The following is a 16,653-nucleotide window of genomic DNA, read 5'->3' as shown; positions in this document are numbered from 1 at the left end:
CTTCAATATTGGTCTGATAATGTGCAAATTTTAAGTGGCTTTTTTTTTTAATTTGTTGTCTAATTTATTTGTATATGGAAGAAATCCGCAACACCTTTTGCGAAAAAAATCTAAAAATCAACGGTAAATTTTAGCCACTTGAAACTTGCACATTATTAGACTAAAATTGAAGGGGCTAAAAAACTGTGTACTCAAAAAAATTCGAACACTTCCGAGAAAAGAGTTTGAAATTTAGGTGAAAATTTGTTGCACTTTTTTGTAGTTTTTTTGCAACTTCTTTGATATATTTGCATTTTCATATAATTTACTCTTAAAAATTTAAGAGCGCGCTAAAGGCGAATACAAAAGCAAAAAATTTGGCTAAATTGCACGCTGAATAGCTTGAAACTTTAAACAAATGCGAAGTGGCAATTTGTAAACATTATGCGATGCTATTTTATGTACGGAATTACATTAATTAGATGGAATACGAGGTTTTGTATTGAATTGAATTAATTAGTCAGTCTAATTTGTAAAGAACTTAAAATATGTTTGAATATTTTAAGCAAAGCATGGGAATACGAATATTTTTTGTAAGCTTATTTTTTTACTTAATAATCTCTTTACGCTTCTTTTCACAGTTCAAGGAAGTAAATCGAGCTCATTCCATATTGAGCGATCAGACGAAACGTAATATTTACGATAATTATGGTTCATTAGGTCTATACATTGCCGAGCAATTTGGCGAGGAGAATGTAAATGCCTACTTTGTGGTGACATCGCCAGCGGTGAAGGTACGATAATGCAACAGCAGATGATAATTGCTCGAAAACTTGGCTAGTAAATAGCTTTCAGTGCGAAAATTTTAAATTTAACTTGAACAGAGCAAATAAAAGACCATTTGTATTAGTTTCAGAAAGTAAAAAGTGAAAAAAAATTCTTCTTGGTACTGAAAGCAATTTGCTTGCAGCATTGTATTTTTGTATTCATCAATTTTTAGACGCATTTTATATTTATAAAACGTTTCTTTTTCGTCTCCCCTCTAGGCGCTTGTTATTTGCTGCACTATTTTGACTGGCTGTTGCTGTTGCTGCTGCTGTTGTTGCTGCTGCAACTTCTGCTGTGGCAAATTTAAGCCACCAGCGAACGAGTCACATGATCAATATGCACATTTGAATGTAAGTAACGAAATATTAGTTTCTACATTGATTTTCTATGTTAGTGCTTCCTTTATGCATTCCTCACATTTATACTTTGCTCTAACACGGCGGGTGTTTTGTGATGAAAAAAAAGTTCGGGATCGAGTAAGGCAGTAGAAAAAGAGGATATACATATCTATATATAAAAATGTAAAGGAAAAAAGTCTAACAGTCTTTAGAAATGCTGCTGGTTGCATTAGCTTTGATTCAATCTGCCGCGCCAGAAGCACTCTACCATTTCTGACGTGTAGTCGCTACATGGAATTCATTCACCCACACTTGCACTTGAAATCTCATCAGCCTACTTATGCACGTGCGCTATGCATTTACTAATCTGAATTATTAACTATTCCATACATCACCTAGCATATGCTAACAAATTATTTTGTTATATCAAGTGCATAGCATACCGAAGAATTTTCTATGCTTCTAAGCTACATCCAAATGTTTGCGTCAAGCTATCAAAAACTATAAATTTAGATATTTTGACACTTCTAACTTTCTCTCCCTACATTCCTGCATCTGTTATCATACACTGCTTTCGTTACTCTTTCCCCGCGCGTCACTCTAGAGAAGTATTCTCCTCAAACAACGCTCTAAGTACCCTATAGTTTTGATGATTTTTGTAGTGCTTTTGCGGTATTTACTGCCTTTCATGCCATTGAATTCTGATAACATATTTCCCTTTAATTTGTTTTTGCATTTAAATTACTTAATATAATTGATTTTATGCATTTTTTTATTACTTGCGATTGCATTCGATTGTTTCATGAGTTTGCATGCACTTATAACATTGACATACTACATATGTACATGCACCTGTACCGCAGCCAATTAATTTTTATTACAAATTACACTTCGACTCGCATGTTTTGCTAGACTTATTTTCTCAAACCACCATATCTCCCATAAACTCATATCCTCTCAATAATACTCGCTCTTTGTATGAAGCCTCTGGTTTGAAGCTGCGGCAGGTAAGTGAAGCTATCAGAATTACCGAAAACAAAGTGCACATAAGTTTTGCTGGGTTTTTGTTTAATTCCTTAGTCGGTAGTATAATATTTGTTTTTTACGTTACAATGGTAAAATAAAGCTGAATATTTTTTAGTGCTCTCTGGGTGCTGTTGCAACGATTGGAAGGTAATGCAAAACGATAAACGCAATTTTGAAATAAATACAAATTATCTGCAAGAGTTTTTGAGTTGAGTTAAGGGTTTTTGCATAAAAAAGGTTCAGAATAAGTTTGCTGATTGCTGGCATCGATCTTTGGCAGTTTTTTTTGCGTTAATCATTATTTTGGATATTTGTACATGCAAACATTAGATATATTATTGGCAGAGCTAGTGCTGAGGCAAATCAACTCTGCTATGAATTGGTTTGGAAATCTTTAGGAACTTCCATTAAGAATGTTTTGGATAAAAACTATAAAGGGGACGGTAGTTAAATATTTTAGTTCAATGTCAGCTTAAAGTATAGGGATTCCTCTGATATAATCTTTTGCATGTCGTAAATATATATTTTCGAAACTACAAATATATCTATGAAGTTCTAGTCGGCAAGAGAACTCAGATCCCTTATTCTTGATCTTTTGAAGCGATATATTTGCCATTTTCGACTCTCCCTTTCTTCATTATTAAATGATCAGAGTTTCAGACCTTCTACCTTAGCTTCTCTTTCACTAAATAATAATGTTAAATTTAACTTTGGTGTGGCTATTGGAAGATCTTCCGTTTGAAAGCTATTTCGCCGACTGGTATATGGAGATTTTTTTAACATAAAAAAATGCCTAAAAGCGCTGAGAAAGTACAGTAATTCTATTGATAAAAGTAATGTGCGCTTGCGAAAAGTTTTACTCTAAACGCGGGAATAATTTTCATTACAAGATTTGAGATTCTTAATACATTTTTTAACAATGGAAAATATGTTTGACTGATTGACTATAACCAAAAAATATTTTTAACTGTTGTAGAATTTGTGAATCACTTAAGCGATTTGTGAAAATATGCAAAGACATCACTGCTATTGAGTTTTAAGGAATTACATATTTAGGGGATTATCCAGGTGTCTCAACGAGTCGTATTGCTGATTCAGAACAAAGCAAAACATTTTCAAGTTTATGACAATACGACTGCTTTGACACCTTGCGAATACCTTAATTCATTTAAAATCGAAAATTGTTCTTTAAATGTTTTTAAAATTTTTTTTTCAAGAAAAATGTGTGTAATTTTGTTTATTTCATTTTGTTTTATTTTATTTTCTTATATTTTATATCATGTTATTTATTTTAATTTTATTTAATTTAATTTTATTTAAATTTTACCCTATTTTATATGTATTCTATTTTAATTTGTTTCATTTCATTTATTTAATTTTATCTAAATTTAATTTTACTTTATTTTAATTTATTTCATTTTGTTTTATTATTTTATTTTATTATTTTTCATTTATTCACATTTAATCAACACTCTTTACCTCGATTTTTTGCTAAAATAATTAAGTATTTGAGTCAGGAAAAGTTGGTATGATTAACCTTCTCTTAAAAGTAGTATTTTTTTGCGTTTGCTTACCGTTCCCAAAAATCTTCGCACTTGGTTTTTGATTGTTGCTTTTAATAGTTTGTATAATTATCAGCACAGATAAATTGCACGCTTACACACCTTACAAAATAAAAAAGAAATTTGTTTTTGAAAGAAATTGTTAGTTTTAAAATACAAAAAAATTTTAACACAAAAAATATTTGAAAATATTGTATAATAAATTGCACTTAATTTTTAGAATACCCAAATCGCACAATTAATCATAGCAATACATTTACTATGCCACACACACACGCAACTACGAAAAAAAAAATTACAGCACTTTACGAAAATCATCAAATATCCTTTGCTTTGCGAACCCTCATATACATAAGTGTCACCCAGAAACGAACAACGGAAACTGGGAATTGCATTGCAATTGCTTCTTTTTCTTTGTTCAAGCAAAATTAAATATTCTCTCAATTCTAGTTCCTTGGTATTTAAATTTGGCAAGCAATCTTCGGATCCTTAGTATTCTTTACGGCATTATGCGTTACTCTCAATTCACTTTGAAGAGCACTTAAATTTGGTTTCTTCCATTTTTGATTTAAAATTCGTATACCAATATGTATATAACGCCCCTATCCACATCTTTACACACTTTCTCATGCTTGGCATTGTTAAACGCCACTCCCCAATCTCACTCCTCTTTCACTACTACAAACCAATCATTACTCCTTTACACTTGCTGCTTCCACAATTTTCTTCGCTTACTTTGCTATTCTATGCACTCTAAAGACCCTTTTTATATTGATATTTTTTTATTTATTGTAAAATTATTATTATTATTGTTGTTGTATTATTCGTTTACCCTCGTTCGTTTATTTGTTTTTTTTTTTGGCTCATACTCAACTTTCTCGTAAAAAATACGTTCGATTTGATTTCGATTTGAAAACTCATGTTGTAGCGTGGCGAAGGGGATAGAGAGCCTAGTGATAATTCAACAAATAGGATACAGACCACAGCGCATAATGTAAGTAGCCCTCAAATATTTTCATCATTTATTTTATTTTAACAACTAAATGTAGTTAGTTATATATTTTATTTATTTGTTTTCTACTAATTGCTTAACAAACTATTTATTACTTTAATTTTTGTGTCATGGCTGTGCTTAAAGGCTTTGACAAGTTTTGGATTAATTGTTTGTGGCTTTTTCGTTTTTGGATTTATTTTTTTTGGTGTTGGGCTGCGTTTTAATGGTGTCATCATACATATATATACATATATATTTTATTTCACGGAACTTTTACTAAGCATATATAACACTGTTCATTTTGCAACACCTTATTACAACTTCAATATTAAATTTTAATGTGTATAAACCGTTGTCCATTCTTCCTAAACTTGGTAATTTCATACTAATTTTGTAGAAATGGATTCTAAAGATCCTTATTACATGATATTCGTGAAATGATTAATGAAATTCCACCTATAACATAAATCTTGAGATTTGGAAACACTGATCGGTTGTTAGTAGTTCCAGGCACCAGTATCGAAACATCCACAAAGCCACTTGGGCATCCCCTGGTCAAAGAATGAAGAACCAAATTGATCATGTTTTGATAGAGCGAAGATAAGCTTCGAGCGTTCTTGACGTGTGATGGAACACAGCGAGGAGCTAACATCGAGAACGTGTGTCAGACAACGCGACAAAAGTTCGACGTCGGGAAGCTGCAGTCACAATAGACAGCCGAGAAATTTGCAATCTCTTAACTCTTAATACTGCTTGAACTAGAAACTCTTCATCGACCGGATGTAAATGAGTCGTGCCGCTGTGGAAGAGGTGGTTGGATACTAGCGCCCACACAGGAACAACTGGTAGGACGAAGAGTGCCGTGTTGCTGCTGATTCAGAGAAATACGAACAGCTACGCGAGCGAAAGTCAATAGCTATACGAGCGACAGTTGAGCGATACCGCGAGAAGAGGAGGGAGGCGAACCGTCTATTCAAAAGGAGAAACGAGAGGCAGGAAGGCATGATTGCGAAGAGTATGAGATGTTGGCAGCCAAGAATGCGTCCTTCAACTCGACCAAGGCCAGGTGAGAACAGCAATAATGCTCCCTAGAAACGACAGCCTGAGGAGCAAGCTGGTAGGGAGCATATACCAGCTTTTAAGCGGAATTTGGTCTGTTGAATACATGCTCGAATATTGTTCAAACCACAACAAAGCAAATACCGTCGTCTGCGCCAATTATCGCGGAATAAGCCTTCTTAATATTGCCTAGAAGGTGCTGTCCGCGATAATGTATGAAAGACTGAAGCCCTTTATGAATCAACTTTTTGTACCTTATCAATCTGGATTAAGACCTGGTAAGAGCACCATTGATCAGATTTTCACAGCCCTTCAAATCCTGGCGCAAATACTAGATATGCAAATCGTCACACACCATCTTTTTGTCGACTTTAAAGCCGCTTTTGATAGCACGAAGATAGGCTGTCTGTACGACGCCATGCCTTAATTTGGGATCCTCGCAAAATTAATACGGCTATGTAGAGTGACGTTGACGCTTGAAACCCAGGCAGTGGCGGATTTATCGTACAGGCAACATAGGCTGAAGCCTAGGGCGGCAGAATTAAGGGGCGGCAAAATTTAAGACAGCTAAATTAAAAGAAAAAAATTTATTTGGATTCAGCTGCACTTGAAATTGTGTTTGTGTCTGTAAAATATTATTAATGATTCATCTCATTCAATACAATTCAAAATTAGAATTACGCTGCGAATTTTTCCTTAGTATAGCAGTCGTTGAAATTTCCATTTAACTTTCATTCACGCGGCTTAGAAACCTGACGGCGCGCCTGCGCGTGACGCAAAGAAACAGCCGACACGCTGCCCCGAGAACGAGAATCATCTAAAAGGTTACCACACTTGACAACACTGCCGAAAAACGAGCGTGCATTTTCGAGAAAATTCTTGATTCCAAGCCCACCAGTTTTTCATAAGTGTATCATAACGTGAATAATCTGAAGGTCAGCTTCCGTCGTATGTCAAATTAGGCAGTGTATCTGTGTATGGTCTTCTGTTTGTCTTGCGCGAGGTCAAAAAATCTTCCGGATGAGCGATTTTATTATTATTTTTTTCGTGAAAAAAGGGCGGCAAGTTATGAATTGCCTAGGGGCGGCAAATATTTAAATCCGCCACTGAACCCAGGGCATGAATCACGTAACTTTGAAACGATAGTCGTTCAAACGATGCTGACAAAACAATGTTGTCAAAACACTGATTTATGCATTTGTGTTGCTGTTACGTGAAGCAAAACTGGAATCGAGTTGACGATATCGCACAAACGATCAAACAATTTTTGATTTTTATGAAGCAAGACAATCTCGACACGATATCGGTCAGACGATTGTCGTCATACGTGATTCATGCCCAGGGATGTCAGTTCAGCATTTTCCAATCAAGAAAACGACCCGAAAGAGGTTGATCTAGCGATGAACAGGTGGCAGCACAAAGCACCTCCTGGCAACACATAAAAAGTCTATCCGTATTGTGATGCACGTCACTGTTGACAATTATAATTTCGAAGTAGCGAAGTTCTTAGAACTCAACATAACCAATAAGTAATCACAGCCTGGAGTTCAAGCGAAGAATAACTTTTGCCAACAGGTGTTACTTTGCTCTCGTTAGGCATTTGAAAAGCAGAGCTCTCTTCGGGCGAACAAAAATCACGTTATACAAATCCCTCATCATACTTGTCGTTTTATATGGCGCAGAAACGTTGATGATGTCGAGTCAAGATAAGAGGGCCTTGAGTGCTTTCAAGAGAAATATTCTACGCAAGATCTATGGCTCTGTTCGCGTGGGCGACAGGTACCGAAGAAGATGGAATTACAAACTTTACAAGCTTTTCGACGGAATAATATAATAATAGATTAACGCTTACACATATGTTAGTGTTTGGCCGCGCTTCTCCTCCGAATTATGGCGTGCGCCTTGATATTGTCACACAAAGCGGAGGGACCTACAGTTTTACGCCTTTTTCTATTTTTTTTTTTTTCGATGTTGCTTTGACCAGGGTTTGAACCCAGGTGCTGCGGAGTGGAAGCGCGCACTGTTTACCACAGCGGCCGACGACGGAATAGATATGGTTAATTGCACAAAAATACAACGATTGCGTTAGCTTGGCCATGCTGTACGCATGGATGACGAAGCTCCAGTGCAAATGTCCCCCGACTCGGCACCCAATGAAAAAAAGGGCGGCCACGACAAAATGGAAGGACCAAGTACAGAAGGACCTCTCTGCACTTGGGATAAACAACTGGCGCAAAATGTTTGGTCTCGGCCTAAACCGACAAAACCATAGAAAATTGTAGACCTGTAAATTCTGTGTGGAACAAAACCATATTCCACTAATGATTCTTCGTCATGACGCATAAATTATGCGTTCATCCACTGAACGTCAAAAATAAGCTGCTTAGTCAACGATTTTTGATGCCGGCAGACGCGGCTAATGTTTTTAAAACGCATGTGTTGGTTGAGCCAATTTTGGGAGTGGCATGGCTGTATTAAAGCAAAGTGGTTTGAGCGAATGCAGAAGTAGGTTGACCATCATGGCGAATACTTTGGAAGACAATAAAGCCATTTTCAATCACAAATTCCCGCGTTTTCCTTACCAGCAATACAAATTTCGGAGTAGATCTCGTATCGCTATACATTTTACGACTACTTCATTTTTACTGAGAACTAATTCAAACTAAGATTAAAAAGTCTTTTTCCTCGGGTCTATTACTGAATCCTTCGCAAGTTCGATTTTCATGAAATCTGCGAAAATGCTACAAATTTATATATGATTTCAATGTAAGCGCTATGATACCAGTTTCGTAGATGTTATTAAAATTAAACAGCAGTTGTTTGAGGAAGCTTGATTTAGCAGCTTCATAGAACATGCTCCTGTTAAAAAAAATTCAAAAGAACTGGAATTCACAGGGTCTAACTCTTGAATAAATTAGGAAACAAATCAAAAAGTTTAACGTTCGGAACCCGGCATTCAAGAAAGTCGATTATAAAAAAAATTTACTATACTTAGGTCTTTTTTATGCGGTACATGCGTTCCTCAGAAAGCCGCATAAAAAATCCGCATAAAAAGTTCTTTACTTTCATACAAAAACAGCATTTTCAAAAACCGCATAAATTCAGATACTCCATGTACAAAATTCTAAAAAACCGCATAAAAAATCCAATGAGGCAGTATTAAGCAAAAAAAAAAAACCATTTATTTCTTCACTTCAACACTTATTATTCCATGTAAAACTGGCCATTAATCAAATAAATAAAATTTTATATGTATTTTAACTAAAAATTAATAAAAACATTCCACAATAAATACATGAATTATGTAAGAATACAAAGACAAATTATTTATCAGAAGCATTGTATCTTACAAACTGAAAAAAGTAATAAAAACTATCAAAAAAGCAAAATCGCTAAAGCGAAAAAAAAGCTTGAAAAACCGCATAAAAAATCGCTTAAAAAGAGACCTAAGTGTATACTACATTCTATAGCGATTGCGCTGCATTAATTAAAATTGTATTCATTCAGTTCGATACAAGCAATCATTCCATCACCGTAATGGCATACCGAATGTCTTGATTTGAAGCACTCAATATTATGCTGTATTTTCACTAAGCATTAAATGACAACAGCTTTAATGACAAAGTTGTGCATAAAAACAAAAATCGGTGGCATTACGTTGAAAATACATTCTGTTTCCATTTGCGATATTTTTAATGTCGTACGTTGCATTCTGTTCGTTTTGCATTTCATACACTTATTTTTATATGAGTAATATTGAAGCATTATTCACACTTTTAAGTTCCCACATTCGCTAGTTTCGTTGTTTCTTTATTGTATTTTTTTTTGTTTTCTTTTTTAAAATTTTTAATTTGGTGTAAACTAAATTCTCGTTTTGTTTTATTTTTTATCATACTTAGCAACAACCAACCCAAGCTTAAAGGAACCACAATGTTGGATATTCAAATAAAAACTGCAGTATTTATATATAGAAAATTTTATTCAATTCGTTTATACATACACAAAAAATAAATCAAAGAAGTTTGCAAATAAAAACAGTTGAGAACTGAAATTGTTTTCGAAATTTTCATTAAAAAAAACTACTCAAATACGTTGAAATAAATAAAGTAAGTGCCAAAACGATGGTTTTCGAGCGAGCTCTTGTTGAAGAAACACAAAAATTTCTACCAAGAAAGGAGTAATCGCATATTCGAAAATTTTCGAAACTCAAAATTGTTTTTTCCATCAGCACATTTTAGGTGTATTTCTAAGATTTTTCGCTTAATTTCAAGTATTTTCCATGTTCTAAAAATTTTGAACATTATGAAAAATTATATTACGAACATTTTAAATGCAAAAACTGTCTACGTAAGTTCTATTTAAAACCTGATCATTTGTAAAAAACTGGTAGGCAAAAAATTGCGTTATAAAAATAAATAAAATTGGTGCGCTCAATGTTCTTATTGAAAATTTAGTAAAATACATACATACATATCGAGCCCTAACCGCCAAAATAACGTAAGCGACATTTTTTTCAAAATTTTATTTTTGATGCAGAAATGCATCTAGATGCCCTAGAAATATTTCTGCATCAAAAAGAAAATTTTGAAAAAATGTCGCTTACGTTATTTTGGCGGTAGGGCTCGATATATTGCAAACATTTTAAGTCTATCACATTTCTATAATTTTTCGCTTAATTTCAAATATTTTCCATGTTCGAGAATTTCCGGCGATTATGCAAAACATTCGAAGCTAAATATATAATTTATTTTAGAATAGCAAAAGTTTCTTAAAACATTATAGAAAAAATTATATATGTAAAGTAAAAAAAATTGTGGCATTTTGATAAAACCGACTTAAGTGACTTTAGAAGGTTTAACTTTAGATTTAAAAGGAATACATTTCCCTTAAAAAATTTTATATATTTACTTCGAATATGGCTAGTTAGTCATTAAAGTATTGTTTTTGTTCCACAATGAAATATTGTTTTAAAGAGAAAATAGCCCAACTCGAGATAAGTTGTTTTATCAAAATGCTACAGAAATGAAAGTACATACATATGTATATGCAAGACTTTCACTCAAAAACTTTAATATTCAACTACATAATCAAAATCCATTCTAAATTTTGGAGAGATAAGTGATAGATCCTAAAATGAAAATACGATGGTGCTATAAATAAATTGCGCTCATATTCGAAAATTTAAGATAAAAAAATAAATCAATTGCGTGCACTGTGCGTTCGTATTGAAAAAATATTGCAATCAGTGTCAGAGAAGAAGAAATTATATGTTCGAAATTTTTCGAAGTTAAAAAATGTTGCGCTTTTCAGCACGTTTTGAGTGTATTTATGAATTTTCGCTTATTTTCAAGTATTTCTATTGTGCGAAAATGTTCGCATTAGAGTTAGTTTTTACTAAAATGTGTCTTGTTGATGAACACATTTACCACAATTCAACTGTGAAGGTCTTAAAACCTGGCATATCGGTAAGTAAAAGTGCTAGGAGCCTTTGAAAATAAATTTTGCGCCTGACAGTATGTAATATTTTTCAAATCATTAGCTCGTGCGTTTGTACATAGTACGTACATACACATTTTGTACACAGACGTCAAAGCTTCATTTACAAATTGCTTATTTTAGGATAGGTAGATTACATTTGCGAAATTGAATGTCATTTCCGTCCAAAAGCTTACATACATACATACTCTTTTAGTTTATTTTTTTTCTCTGTATATTTTTTGTTTTGATTTTATACGTTGAAAACAGCCTTTTGTCCTTTTGTCTATCCACATACATAACACATGCTCCGTCTTTTCGCAGTCCGTTCTTTCATTTAACTAAATTTGTTTTACATTATCGCTCATTTATACTCACAATCATTGCTCGATTGCCATTTTATCTGTCACTTAATGTCCAAATTAATTAATCTTCTAATTAATTACTCCTTTTTTCTTTTTCTTCTGCTTTCTTTTTTATCCACAGGAGGACGCCGATTTGGATGATATTAACTTGGGTGCCGGAACCAATACCCAGCAACCAGGTCTTGGTGGCGCCGGTGGACAACCAGCACCAGTTTTCGCGATGCCACCACCAAACCAATCAACCGCCACTGGCGTGAATCCATTTACGGGCGCACCAGTGGCTGCTGCTACAGAGAATACATCGCTCAATGCTACCGAACAGCCGACATATACGCCAGGTATATAAGACAAATAAAACTAATTTAGTGGATAAATTAAAAAAAAAAATATAACATACAAACATTAAAAAAAGATTGAATTACGAAGCTCTAATTAACATGTTCACGAGAAGGTGTTTGGAAAAGATGATGTTAATAAAGATCATTATTACTAAATTAATAAAAAAACTGCAAATTATATTGCTAACAATACATACATATGTTCATGATGACGGTGTTATTTGGCAAATGATGACAGCAGAAAGTATAGGGAAGCTGAGTTAAAAAGTTTATGTAACGTACATACGTATGAACTTAGCATGTACATCCGTGCAACCTTATGGAAAAGCAAACTAAAAAAAAATATTCAAACAAAAAATATTTATAACTGCTCCATTTCTTTTGCTCCTTTTTCTATCAGCGCGCTCACTTATAAACACAAAAACACACACTCAGCCATACACTTACACATAAAAACACAAACTAATTATTAAAAAAAAAAAAACAATTAATAATAAGCAGTCACAATATTTATACTTATATATTAATACCGTTAGGAAAAACTTTAATTAAACTTCCTATTATTAATACATATGTAAAAATATTATACATACATATGTATGTACTATATAATATTCAATTACTGCTTTTTTGAATGAAAAAATTAATATTTGTTGTAGTTTAAATCACAGTTAAATAAAATATTAATCTGGCAAAAATTGGTATGTCGAATTTTAGCTAAAATCATTCGCACCTAAAAAATAATCATAAGCGTTTATGACCATCGAACCAAAAAGTGTTTCACCAGTACTTACAACAACATCAAATGCAACTAATAACTACATGCATACATACCATGTACTTATAAGTGTATACATGTACTTATAAATGTATAAATCCTACATATGTACATACGTGTTCATACACATGCGATGATTAAAAGCGCAGTTACCCACGGACGTAAAAACGGAGAACGTGTCAGCTGACACGATCTATCTTATGGGATGTGGGTGTCTCTTCTATCTCTTTCTATCAACAGAAAACTTGATATGTTTCTACGTACTTCTACGCTACGCTACGTACACGTTCGTGGGTAACCGCGTTCTAAATATAGTTGTTAGAATTTAGCTTGTTCACTGTTTGAAAATATTTTTAAAATTAATTGTAACATGGTTTGTTCAACTCATTAAATTTCAGTACTTCATAAAAAGTAACAGGGGTATTCAAAAGGTTCATAGGTGTAGAAACTTTGAACTGTCAAAATGTCCAGCCTAAATGTTCAAAGTTGGCGGGCAAATAAATTCGACGAATTTCCACAAACGTTCCTTAAAATTTCAAACGTTTGCCAACATACTTTGTATGGCAGAAACTGCATAATATCGTCAGCGAAAAAAAATCCTAAAATCAGTAGTCATTTTATTTTGACTAAAATTTGTATTAAAATGTTTGAAATTATCATTACACTTTGTCGAATTTTTGTACAAAGTTTGTAATTCGGAGATACATGGTTACTTGTTGGATATTGGGCTTTACTTTCATAAAGAAGTAATAAACACTGAATAAAACAAGAAAGAATGCCACAACTGGTTAAATTGTGGCGTCCCCATTTATTTCCCCGTCACTGTATGTCTAAAATCATTAACAATATATTATAAATCATATTGCCAATCGATAGCTCCATTGCTGAAAGCATATATAATTGATATTAAATTTTGAGCTTATTCAACCTCATGTACATATTTTCCATGTACCTAAAAGGAAAGTTATATCATGCTTAAATGTATAAAAATAAAATAAAATAATTTTCTTATATTGTAGAGGTCTTCAGTTACTTAACACAACTATGTAGCATAGATTTGTGATTATATGTTTGTATTATTTTTTCCATATTTATGTTGAATCTGAAACGAAGTTCAATATTTAAAAATTCATAACCAAATGTCAATTATTTTATTCAAGTCTGTATTAATTATTAAATTATATATATACATTTACACATGTTATTATTATGCCTACTCACATAAATACATACATTTAAATAAATGTATTTGAGAAAACTGTATCGTTACTAAATTGCGCCACTTGGTCCTTAATCCATTCCACAGTACTCATTTTATTTTGGCTTTATTTATATATTTTACAATACATATTAAAATTTCATATGATAGCATAAGATGTATCAAAGCTATTATAAATAAACGTATTTGTCTGAGAAAAAATAACTGTAAACTTCTGGTTAGTTCATTTATTTTTCACAAACAAATTAAACTGAAAAAAGTAATCACAAGAGCTTGTTGTTGTAACAGCACACAAATTCCCCAAAGAATTTTTGGAAAATCCGCTGATGTGATAATCCTTGACCAGATATACGTAGATCTGGGTCCTTCTCGTTACGTAGACACGACTGGCGTGGCACCTTTTGACGACACTTACGACAAACATGATCCGCCTTGGCTTTCTTCATTTTTGTGTTTTATGGCCAAGAGATTAAATATTTTCAATTTCAACATTTTTCCCCCCTTATTGCAACAATTTTTTACGTAAATAATGAGACTTGTTTTTGAATTTACCATACCGAAATTCATTTATTTTTAATAATTTACATTTAAATTATAGTTTCATCAATAACAGGAACCACATAAATAAAAGTTTCAAAACTTCCACAATGTTGACAAAAATTAGTCAAACTTCAAAAAATAACAACAAAATTTCGAACGTTGTATGTAGAATTTAAGGTAAACTTTCGAGTATGCAGTTTGGTAGCGCATTCAATTTAAGTGTAACAAAGTGTATGTTTCAAGTCGCTAAAGAGTACGGTTGATTTTTTTAGATTTTTAGTTGTCGAGGGTGTTGAGCATTTTCTCAATGTTTTTTTTTTTTAATTTGATGACCTTTTGTGAATTTCGCGTAAGCCTTGAAGCTTTTACTTATGTACATACATATGTTATCTATAATTTATGGCTTTAGTTAGGTTAAGATTTCATTGCATTGAATTGAAAAACAGACAGTTCTCACTTTGGAAAAAAGTAAATGAAAATATGAAATACGTATTGATTCCAAAATTTTATCTAACGGATATACATTCGAAATTGTTAAAAGTCTTCACTGAAAACACAAAAGGATATGTATCAAACGAAGATTAATTTCGTAATCGAAAATGCATGTTCGAAAATTTTCGAAGCTCAAAATTTCTCGCATAACAGCACATTTTGGATGTATTTCTATATTTTTTCGCTAAAATTCAATTAGAGTCTATGTTCGAAAGATTTCGAAGATAAAAAACAATATATGTATAATTTTTTTTTTTAATTTATGCTAATGGAAAACACAAAAGAATATGGACCAAACAAGGATTAATTGCATAAAGTATGTTGAAAAAATTGTATCGCATTTTCTAAAAATTTCGAACTTCGAAACTCCTTACATATGTATGCAGTGACACAAATTTATTCATATGCACATCTGATAATATGTCCATACTTCGTATTTATAATTTACCGCTTATTTAATTGAAATGCTTTTGTATTTAATATTATTTGTATTTTTCTTTTAGATATGGTTAACCAAAAATATTAGGCGCATCCAACAACAATATCAAAAATCAGTTACAATAGCGCGAATCAAAGGCAAATAAATTACTTCATAACAGCGACGCCTCGTCCATCAACTCCACATATTTAACATACATATCGTTAGCTTAGGGTGAAAAGTTGCTAAGTCCATCTTTTATGAAACCCTACATTTCGATACAGAAAACAAGGGAAATTATTCCAGAAGAGAGAGAATTTCCAAAAGACCGAATTAATTATTTTAGTTCTGTTCACTTCTATTAAAACAATACTTCCCTAGTCCATAGAAAGAAAGAAAATCCGATAAATTAAAATAGTAGCCAAAATTTTGATTAACGTCTGATTTTGATTTTTGGTCTGCTCCTTCGTATGTTCGTTATGTTTTGCTTTGAAAACGAAAAAATGATTGTATCGAAGTTTTGCAAAATATTTGAAGAAGATGAGTTTAAGAAGTTTTTCTTCTTTTCTGTAAAGTTTGAAAAAAAAAACTGGAGCTAACAAATTTTGACTCTAAGCTGACTATATATGTATTAAAACAATATCAGCAAAATGCATAAAAAACACACAGCTGCAGCAACAACAACAACAACAACAACAAAGATAAATTAAAATAAAACATACACATAAACATACATACATACTTTACACTTTATTTAACATGTGTATACCTTGAATGTATTTATGTGATTTGCAAACAAACTTCCTTTCTTTTTCGCTATTTGTTTTTAGTTTTTAAAGTATGTACTACATAAAAAGAAGAAAATATTGTGCTATAAATAAAAAAAATTAGAATTAGTCATTTAGGTTTATTATTGAGGCGATAAAAAGCAAAAAAAATTTTGAGGTAGCAGACAAAATGCATGGAAGGGCATGTAAGTTTGAAAAATTAATTGCTACTGATTTGATCGAAGCTTCCGAAATAGCACGATTTTTTCTAAAGTAGCGCTCCAATGTGCTCAGTTGCAGTTTGCCTTGTGGATCTTCCAAATTTCCTGCACCCAGCAACTAAAGTATTCCAAATAAAATTTTCCTAGCTTTTTATTCACTGATTCTGCTCACCGTACACATTTATATTTTTTGTACTATTTACATATTTGGCATCTTTGACTTAATTTATCTGTATGTAGTATTAATATTCGAA

The 16,653-nt window shown here is 32.5% G+C and overlaps 1 protein-coding gene across 2 annotated transcripts in view; it reads left to right on the top strand.

The window, feature by feature from the left end:
• Positions 1-16,444, top strand: part of LOC118738835 (dnaJ homolog subfamily C member 5 homolog) — a 26,644-nt gene extending 10,200 nt beyond the window's left edge. The window contains exons 3-7 of one of the 2 annotated variants that reach the window (XM_036469840.1): positions 621-773; positions 1,026-1,157; positions 4,662-4,727; positions 11,748-11,964; positions 15,497-16,444. In XM_036469840.1, the coding sequence (XP_036325733.1) occupies positions 621-773; positions 1,026-1,157; positions 4,662-4,727; positions 11,748-11,964; positions 15,497-15,519 (591 nt within the window). In that variant the 3' untranslated portion in view covers positions 15,520-16,444. The remainder of the gene's footprint in view (positions 1-620; positions 774-1,025; positions 1,158-4,661; positions 4,728-11,747; positions 11,965-15,496) is intronic. The other variant, XM_036469841.1, reaches the window with a different exon arrangement.
• The last annotated feature ends 209 nt before the right edge of the window (positions 16,445-16,653 follow it).

Source organism: Rhagoletis pomonella, unplaced genomic scaffold (genome assembly GCF_013731165.1).
Source record: "Rhagoletis pomonella isolate Grant_MI unplaced genomic scaffold, Rhpom_1.0 Rhpom_scaffold_00005, whole genome shotgun sequence".
In the NCBI taxonomy this organism is placed as follows: domain Eukaryota; kingdom Metazoa; phylum Arthropoda; class Insecta; order Diptera; family Tephritidae; genus Rhagoletis; species Rhagoletis pomonella.
Note: the sequence above shows the minus strand (reverse complement) of the source record. Positions and strands in the feature narration are given on the sequence as shown.